At 42.0% G+C, this 10,293-nt stretch overlaps 1 protein-coding gene across 1 annotated transcript; it reads left to right on the forward strand.

The window, feature by feature from the left end:
- The first annotated feature begins 3,869 nt into the window (after positions 1 to 3,869).
- Positions 3,870 to 8,806, forward strand: cdca4 (cell division cycle associated 4). Its single transcript, XM_065008834.1, is given in 3 exon segments — positions 3,870 to 6,402; positions 6,711 to 7,309; positions 7,312 to 8,806. Coding segments are annotated over 3 exon segments (876 nt in total). The 5' UTR covers positions 3,870 to 6,337; the 3' UTR covers positions 7,524 to 8,806.
- Positions 8,807 to 10,293: the final 1,487 nt, after the last annotated feature.

Genomic DNA, 10,293 nt, shown 5'->3' on the forward strand with positions numbered 1-10,293 from the left:
ATTTTTGTGCAGTATTACTCAAGTGAAAAAAAATGCATAAACTAAAACTAGTAGTCTCTCGTTGAATGACAAACAATTCAAAAATCCCGTCCTTAGTTCCCACTCCTGCTAGGAGTAGTACTGTTGACCAATAACCGACGAAGGGGCGTAGAATTCGGCTACTAAAGTTCGAACTGCAGCAATAATTTGTGTGCATGAACACCAAAACGAAGAAAACTGTCATATATATATATATATATATATATATATATATATATATATACACAGTGCCTTGCGAAAGTATTTGGCCCCCTTGAACTTTGCGACCTTTTGCCACATTTCAGGCTTCAAACATAAAGATAAAAAAATGTATTTTTTTGTGAAGAATCAACAACAAGTGGGACACAATCATGAAGTGGAACGACATTTATTGGATATTTCAAACTTTTTTAACAAATCAAAAACTGAAAAATTGGGCGTGCAAAATTATTCAGCCCCTTTACTTTCAGTGCAGCAAACTCTCTCCAGAAGTTCAGTGAGGATCTCTGAATGATCCACTGTTGACCTAAATGACTAATGATGATAAATACAATCCACCTGTGTGTAATCAAGTCTCCGTATAAATGCACCTGCACTGTGATAGTCTCAGAGGTCCGTTAAAAGCGCAGAGAGCATCATGAAGAACAAGGAACACACCAGGCAGGTCCGAGATACTGCTGTGAAGAAGTTTAAAGCCGGATTTGGATACAAAACAATTTCCCAAGCTTTAAACATCCCAAGGAGCACTGTGCAAGCGATAATATTGAAATGGAAGGAGTATCAGACCACTGCAAATCTACCCAGACCTGGCCGTCCCTCTAAACTTTCAGCTCATACAAGGAGAAGACTGATCAGAGATGCAGCCAAGAGGCCCATGATCACTCTGGATGAACTGCAGAGATCTACAGCTGAGGTGGGACACTCTGTCCATAGGACAACAATCAGTCGTATATTGCACAAATCTGGCCTTTATGGAAGAGTGGCAAGAAGAAAGCCATTTCTTAAAGATATCCATAAAAAGTGTCATTTAAAGTTTGCCACAAGCCACCTGGGAGACACACCAAACATGTGGAAGAAGGTGCTCTGGTCAGATGAAACCAAAACGGAACTTTTTGGCAACAATGCAAAACGTTATGTTTGGCGTAAAAGCAACACAGCTCATCACCCTGAACACACCATCCCCACTGTCAAACATGGTGGTGGCAGCATCATGGTTTGGGCCTGCTTTTCTTCAGCAGGGACAGGGAAGATGGTTAAAATTGATGGGAAGATGGATGGAGCCAAATAGGACCATTCTGGAAGAAAACCTGATGGAGTCTGCAAAAGACCTGAGACTGGGACAGAGATTTGTCTTCCAACAAGACAATGATCCAAAACATGAAGCAAAATCTACAATGGAATGGTTCAAAAAATAAACATATCCAGGTGTTAGAATGGCCAAGTCAAAGTCCAGACCTGAATCCAATCGAGAATCTGTGGAAAGAACTGAAAACTGTTGTTCACAAATGCTCTCCATCCAACCTCACTGAGCTCAAGCTGTTTTGCAAGGAGGAATGGGAAAAAAATTCAGTCTCTCGATGTGCAAAACTGATAGAGACATACCCCAAGCGACTTACAGCTGTAATCGCAGCAAAAGGTGGCGCTACAAAGTATTAACTTAAAGGGGCTGAATAATTTTGCACGCCCAATTTTTCAGTTTTTGATTTGTTAAAAAAGTTTTAAATATCCAATAAATGTCGTTCCACTTCTGCACACTGCCCTAACCCACCTGGACAAGAGGAATACCTATGTGAGAATGCTGTTCATCGACTACAGCTCGGCATTCAACACCATAGTACCCTCCAAGCTCGTCATCAAGCTCGAGACCCTGGGTCTCGACCCCGCCCTGTGCAACTGGGTACTGGACTTCCTGACGGGCCGCCCCCAGGTGGTGAGGGTAGGCAACAACATCTCCTCCCCGCTGATCCTCAACACGGGGGCCCCACAAGGGTGCGTTCTGAGCCCTCTCCTGTACTCCCTGTTCACCCACGACTGCGTGGCCACGCACGCCTCCAACTCAATCATCAAGTTTGCGGACGACACAACAGTGGTAGGCTTGATTACCAACAATGACGAGACAGCCTACAGGGAGGAGGTGAGGGCCCTCGGAGTGTGGTGTCAGGAAAATAACCTCACACTCAACGTCAACAAAACTAAGGAGATGATTGTGGACTTCAGGAAACAGCAGAGGGAACACCCCCTATCCACATCGATGGAACAGTAGTGGAGAGGGTAGCAAGTTTTAAGTTCCTCGGCATACACATCACAGACAAACTGAATTGGTCCACTCACACTGACAGCGTCGTGAAGAAGGCGCAGCAGCGCTTCTTCAACCTCAGGAGGCTGAAGAAATTCGGCTTGTCACCAAAAGCACTCACAAACTTCTACAGATGCACAATCGAGAGCATCCTGGCGGGCTGTATCACCGCCTGGTACGGCAACTGCTCCGCCCTCAACCGTAAGGCTCTCCAGAGGGTAGTGAGGTCTGCACAACGCATCACCGGGGGCAAACTACCTGCCCTCCAGGACACCTACACCACCCGATGTTACAGGAAGGCCATAAAGATCATCAAGGACATCAACCACCCGAACCACTGCCTGTTCACCCCGCTATCATCCAGAAGGCGAGGTCAGTACAGGTGCATCAAAGCTGGGACTGAGAGACTGAAAAACAGCTTCTATCTCAAGGCTATCAGACTGTTAAACAGCCACCATTGAGTGGCTGCTGCCAACACACTGTCATTGACACTGACCCAACTCCAGCCACTTTAATAATGGGAATTGATGGGAAATGATGTAAATATATCACTAGCCACTTTAAACAATGCTACCTTATATAATGTTACTTACCCTACATTATTCATCTCATATGCATACGTATATACTGTACTCTACATCATCGACTGCATCCTTATGTAATACATGTATCACTAGCCACTTTAACTATGCCACTTTGTTTACTTTGTCTACATACTCATCTCATATGTATATACTGTACTCGATACCATCTACTGTATGCTGCTCTGTACCATCACTCACTCATATATCCTTATGTACATATTCTTTATCCCCTTACACTGTGTATAAGACAGTAGTTTTAGAATTGTTAGTTAGATTACTTGTTGGTTATCACTGCATTGTCGGAACTAGAAGCACAAGCATTTCGCTACACTCGCATTAACATCTGCTAACCATGTGTATGTGACAAATAAAATTTGATTTGATTTGTGTCCCACTTTTTGTTGATTCTTCACAAAAAAATACAGTTTTATATCTTTATGTTTGAAGCCTGAAATGTGGCAAAAGGACTGTATATGCGAACTGTTTAGACAGGGAAGCATGCGACATTTACCCCGCTTCTAGTCTCACGTCGATTCATTTGTAAAAATGTTTACTGCTATTTTACTATGTTCGTGTTCCCCTGTTCAACCATTGCGTCCATCAACCACGGGTTGCCTCATTATCGACTGACAGATTGCTATAACATATGTGGTTAGCTGATAAGTCCAATACCGATCCAGGCGTTGTACGATCTGGCAGGCGTCAGCAACGCCTGGGCAGAGGAATGCGCTGATTGTAGCCAGAGAGAGCGGTAGGCCTATTCCGATGAATCAGCATTGTGACTGTAAGTAAGGTGGGGGGAAGGGAGGAGTAACTTTAGCTGGGTGGAACTTCCACGGGAGGGAGGCATGGTTGTTTGTGCTATCTGGGGTCCTTGGGACATCTCTACCTTTAACCATAACCCAACCCACGATAACCCGTTTACATTTCAATGGGATGATGCCAGAGTTGGACGTCACAAGGATCCCGGATAGCAAGTACCATGTTGATAGAAATATCGGTATTTGTATGCGTCAGACACTATGTTATTCACCACTCTGCCAATGTAACGGGCCTGGAGGATGGCATGCTGGGATTGATTTATTTTGACTTTTCAAGACAACTGAAGATACTAGGTTTAATTTGTGCAAGTGTAGGCCGTCATTTGTAAATAAGAATTTGTTCTTTACTGACTTTCCTAGTTAAATAAAACAAAATGTTGAATTTACATCCACTTGTGTAGAGGTCAAATTATCATATGGGGCCAGAAGACTAGTTGCTTATTGTAGACATGTTGTCAAATTTGTTTTTCTATAACTACTACAGTACAAGGTTGATTTCAAACTAATGGTTATAATTTAAATTTTTGTATCTCGATACTGGCAATTTTTCAAGCCTATCAATCCTTTATGGCCCTCTTGGAGTTTAATGTCACTGTCAGAGAACTCTGCTGTCCTATTTTACAGTAAACATTTTCACTTTACAAAAAAAACCCAGTATGTTACAAACAAATTCCAATCCACTTCAGGCAATTTGAAAATCATTCATGGTAATCATGTTTTTGTTGTGATTTGCCATACACGAGGTAGCTGGGAGTTTACTTACCATGGAAAATGCTCATCATTTGCAGACTTCACCATTTCAGAAGTGTGGCAACAATGGGGTCATATTTGTGTCAGGTAGGCTGATCTTCCATGCCTTCATCTCAACCGTGACTGACCCCTCTCCCTCAATGTGTTATCCTTATAGTTATCCTTATAGCGAACAAGATTTTCTCCTGTGATCTTTGTGACTATCAAACAAATCAGCTCCATCTGCATACAAATTCCACCCTTCAATATGAAAATATTTTTTTGCATTACAGTGTGTGATTCTTCGTTTTTGCCTGCAACTAACATTTTGTTGGTTTGGTCTACAAAACGATGCATACTGCTCCTTGTCCTTCCATCGTCCTGAAGCTCGAGCAACCTTCAGGTTCTCACCCAATGCAATGTGACACAAACTATTTGCATTGAGGAGGTAAAAGCGGGCATTGTTATTTGTAGCTGCTCATAGCCTTTTACAGTTCCACAGCACCTGGTCCCAGTAGCCGAGTTCTAGTGTATCACCCTCTTCCCCCCTTCTGCACACACACAAGTCACCCAGTGACTTTGTATGTAATGTGCATTGCCGTGCTGGTGACTATCATGTGTTCTCCCTGCTCTAGCTGGATGTTTGTCACTTTTAGGCTCCCGCCGCCCTGGTTGGCAGGCCGCTGTGGCTGGAGGCAAGTGTCCAACACTCGTCTCAGCACTGGATGTATGTACAAAGTGCTGTTTAGCCATTAGCCATTTTCAATGTGTGTGTCTGCCATTTTATCTTGACTCAGCTGAATTTTTCTGGTTAATATTACAAAATGCTTGCATCGGGAGTGGGATCTCTTTTTCTGTTTAAGGCACTATGTTAGAATTGATAAAGGTCCAATTTCCACTTCTTGTTTCGCCTTTCTTGCAAATGGCTCCAGCAAGTCTGTGTTCATATTTGTTTTAATCAAATCAAATTTTATTTGTCACATACACATGGTTAGCAGATGTTAATGCGAGTGTAGCGAAATGCTTGTGCTTCTAGTTCCGACAATGCAGTAATAACCAACAAGTAATCTAACTAACAATTCCAAAACTACTGTCTTATACACAGTGTAAGGGGATAAAGAATATGTACATAAGGATATATGAATGAGTGATGGTACAGAGCAGCATAGGCAAGATACAGTAGATGGTATCGAGTACAGTATATACATATGAGATGAGTATGTAAACAAAGTGGCATAGTTAAAGTGGCTAGTGATACATGTATTACATAAGGATGCAGTCGATGATATAGAGTACAGTATATACGTATGCATATGAGATGAATAATGTAGGGTAAGTAACATTATATAAGGTAGCATTGTTTAAAGTGGCTAGTGATATATTTTTAGGGATATGTACTTATGATAATGATTTACAAATACTGACATTGGTCGGAATATGCTCTTGATACTTTAACTAGGATTTTTTTTATTTTTAATAATCCTGGTTTGAAGTTGATGTCACTCTGTTTTGTCTGTAAACAGAAATGTATTTTTGAATCCCTTTGTCTTAACAGGCATTTACTAAAATGTCATATTGGAAGATGTGCTCAATGGATGTTGGATAATCAACAAAGATCCTATCACTTCAGACGAATGCCTTACTGGCATTGTTCCTCTTTCTTTCTCTCTACTGTAGCACACAAACAAGCTTTGAGTTTGCTTCCCGTTCCAAGACTGGAGAGCTAAAGTGTTCTCCAATCCCGAGAATAATGGTAGCAAACTCTACCATCTTATCAGTGTGGCGATCTAAGTTGGATGTTCCACTCAGCAGGCACCTTGCAGGTCTGTCTGAAAAGACCTGAAGGAGAGTTAAGAACAGAAGCAGTTTTTCAGTAACATGCGGAAGCAATGAGAAAAAGAGGAAGCCGTCCCATATATATGCCTGTGCGTCGCCGTAGGAAAGGTAGAGAAAAGTAAATGAACACACAAGTACATTATTCACAATAGCTTAGATTTTCAGGTGCACTCAAGTTGAACATTTAAATTCTAGCATTAGCAAATTGTCATAACCTTTTGAAATACTAATCCTGATATCCTAGTGTGTTTTATTAAGAAATTTTATTACTGTAAGTAAATAGGACGTGCACTTTTGGCATCTTTACCGAACAATATAAAACACTGAAATAACTAAGCATAACTTGCAAAACAACTGAATGGAAAAGGTTACTTCTTAAAAAGCTTTATATGTTCTAACCAAAGTGCTACTTGGCTCCCTCTACAGGGCTAACATGTACTCCAAAGGCACCAAACGCAAGTTCTCTGATGGTGTGGACAACAAGGCGGTGGCGGCATCCTATAGCCTGCAGCGCCAGTCCCTGCTGGACATGTCCCTGCTCAAGCTGCAGCTGTGCCACATGCTGGCGGAGCCCAACCTGTGTCGCTCGGTGCTCATCGCCAACACGGTGCGCCAGATCCAGGAGGAGATGGCCCACGACGGCAGCTGGCAGGTGGTCACAGAGGCCTTAGGTGGCTCTGGCCATGGCCCATCTGACCGCTTGGTGGACACCGAGGCTCTGTGCCAGTCGCCGGAGCAGCAGGACGGTGGGCCTAGGCTATACTCAGTGATGGGCTACGATGGCTGCCGTGAGGAGGAAGTGGTGACGGACAAGGCAATGTGTTCTGTGGTGGTTGGCGACAGGGCCCCGGCCCTCCTGTTGGGGACCATTGGCCACTGCTGGGACAGGGGGGAACTGAGAGTGGAGGAAGGGGTCAGCAAAGACTCAGGTACGGGGGACGAGGAGGCGACGAGGTCTGGGGAGGGGGCTAAAATGGCAACGGGGCAGATGTTTGGGACTTTCGAGATCAAGAACGGTGCCCCGGGTCAGACCCGGCACTAGAGGAGCTGTTCTCTGACGTTGATGCCTCGTATTATGACTTGGACACCATGTTGACAGGCATGCAGAGTGCCCCCAAGATGGGGCCTTATGACTTTCTGGACAGCTTGGCCTCCTCACACGGCTCTGTGTCCAACTCCAGCTGTAGAGCCGATCTCAATGAACTTGACCACATAATGGAGATCATTGTGGGCTCATAGCTTACAGACTTAGAACTCGAATACTGTTTCATTGATCTTGTGCCACTGCCTTTTTGTCTTGTATGTGCGGACATACAGTATTTACACACGTTCCTCTGTATGGAAACTGAGTGAAATCCATCTCCGTGCAATGAAATGTTCATCTGAAAAGGTTCACGCTTTCTCAAGTTCACCATCCTTTTTCTTATGTATACTTTCTTTATGTTTGTATTTGAGTGTGTTCTCTCTTCTGTTTTTTTATGTCGTTTCTGGTTTAATTTATTGTACTTATTACACTACATCAATTCAGAGCAGCACAACATATTTACATGAATTATACACATTTTCTTTAAAAATATATATAAGAAAAATATTGTTAAAACGTTTCTGTAAAAATATACACATATATTTTTACTAAAGAGACAGTCTGGGAATTGTTCTTTTTTTTTCTATATTTCTATATCCAGAACAATTGCACAAAAGCTCTCATTTACCTGTTGTCTTCCAAAGGTTTAACTTTGGTTGTGTCTTTGAGCTACAAGAGTAAAGATGCATTGTCGAAAACATGAATTGCATTCAGTATGCTCACAATGTGATGCACCCTTGTCTTGGTCTATGGTTTGGTGCTACAGTATATGCACCATGTACAGTATTCCTTATAAACACATTGCCTTCTTGAGCCATACAGTTTGTTTTTGCACCACGTCTAGCTTAACCTCACAGCCTAGCATGTGGTGCCATTTGTTTGCTATTAGAAATAACATATGTTCTTATATTTGTCTCATTACAAATGAAGAATTGTAATGGGTATATTTCTCATTTTATGTTATGACTTTTAGCCTATTTTATTTATTAAGTGTAAACATATGGTGGCGTTAAACCTTGGTAATACTTAAGGTTGTAGAAGCTTTTCAGCTTTCTGACATGAATTGATATTTTGAAATCATAATGAGTTTCCGGACTTTCATGCATACTTTTAGTGAAGTAATTACTTTCTTATTCAAAACAAACTGAGAACATGTAAAGAATTGTGCTATTCAGCTGACCTATTCCAACAATTTTTTATATTTTTTATTGCGTTCAAAGCCTGCACTCAGGCTCAAGTTAATATTGTGAGAAAACAACTGATTGCTGATTTAAACAGACATGAGGTGGGAGATCTCACATTTCTTTTTGATAAATAAGTACTGTACATTTGACATTTGTGACCATGAGCTAGAGTAAATTTAGCTTTTTTAAATACAAGTAAACTGTAGCAGTTTTTACAATTTTTAATAAAGGTTACAACATTATCGTAATATGAATGAATTGTGTATTTCTGTTTTCTGAGGACATATGAAGTATTAATTGATGTCGGATTGTCATTCCAAATGAATGTCGTTGCCAATCTTTCAGGTAAATAAAACACTCACATCTCTGATTCAAAGTACAGTGGGGCAAAAAAGTATTTAGTCAGCCACCAATTGTGCAAGTTCTCCCACTTAAAAAGATGAGATGCCTGTCATTTTCATCATAGGTACACTTCAACTATGACAGACAAAATGAGAAGAAAAAAATCCAGAAAATCACATTGTAGGATTTTTTTATGAATTTAATTGTAAGTTATGGTGAAAAATAAGTATTTGGTCAATAACAAAAGTTTATCTCAATACTTTGTCATTGCCAACAAAGGGTATATAACAGAGGTCAAACGTTTTCTGTAAGTCTTCACAAGGTTTTCACACACTGTTGCTGGTATTTTGGCCCATTCCTCCATGCAGATCTCCTCTAGAGCAGTGATGTTTTGGGGCTGTTGCTGGGCAACACAGACTTTCAACTCCCTCCAAAGATTTTCTATGGGGTTGAGATCTGGAGACTGGCTAGGCCACTCCAGGACCTTGAAATGCTTCTTACGAAGCCACTCCTTCGTTGCCCGGGCGGTGTGTTTGGGACCCAGCCACGTTTAATCTTCAATGCCCTTGCTGATGGAAGGAGGTTTTCACTCAAAATCTCACGATACATGACCCCATTCATTCTTTCCTTTACACGGATCAGTCGTCCTGGTCCCTTTGGAGAAAAACAGCCCTAAAGCATGATGTTTCCACCCCCATGCTTCACAGTAGGTATGGTGTTCTTTGGATGCAACTCAGCATTCTTTTTCTTCCAAACACGACGAGTTGAGTTTTTACCAAAAATTATATTTTGGTTTCACCTGACCATATGACATTCTCCCAATCTTCTTCTGGATCATCCAAATGCTCTCTAGCAAACTTCAGATGGGCCTGGACATGTACTGGCTTAAGCAGGGGGACACGTCTGGCACTGCAGGATTTGAGTCCCTGGCGGCATAGTGTGTTACTGATGGTAGGCTTTGTTACTTTGGTCCCAGCTCTCTGCAGGTCATTCACTAGGTCCCCCCGTGTGGTTCTGGGATTTTTGCTCACCGTTCTTGTGATCATTTTGACCCCACGGGGTGAGATCTTGCGTGGAGCCCCAGATCAAGGGAGATTATCAGTGGTCTTGTATGTCTTCCATTTCCTAATAATTGCTCCCACAGTTGATTTCTTCAAACCATGCTGCTTAACTATTGCAGATTCAGTCTTCCCAGCCTGGTGCAGGTCTACAATTTTGTTTCTGGTGTCCTTTGACAGCTCTTTGGTCTTGGCCATAGTGGAGTTTGGAGTGTGACTGTTTGAGGTTGTGGACAGGTGTCTTTTATACTGATAACAAGTTCAAACATGTGCCATTAATACAGGTAACGAGTGGAGGACAGAGGAGTCTCTTAAAGAAGAAGTTACAGGTCTGTGTGAGC

This window comes from Oncorhynchus nerka, linkage group LG24 (genome assembly GCF_034236695.1).
Source record: "Oncorhynchus nerka isolate Pitt River linkage group LG24, Oner_Uvic_2.0, whole genome shotgun sequence".
Lineage (NCBI taxonomy): Eukaryota > Metazoa > Chordata > Actinopteri > Salmoniformes > Salmonidae > Oncorhynchus > Oncorhynchus nerka.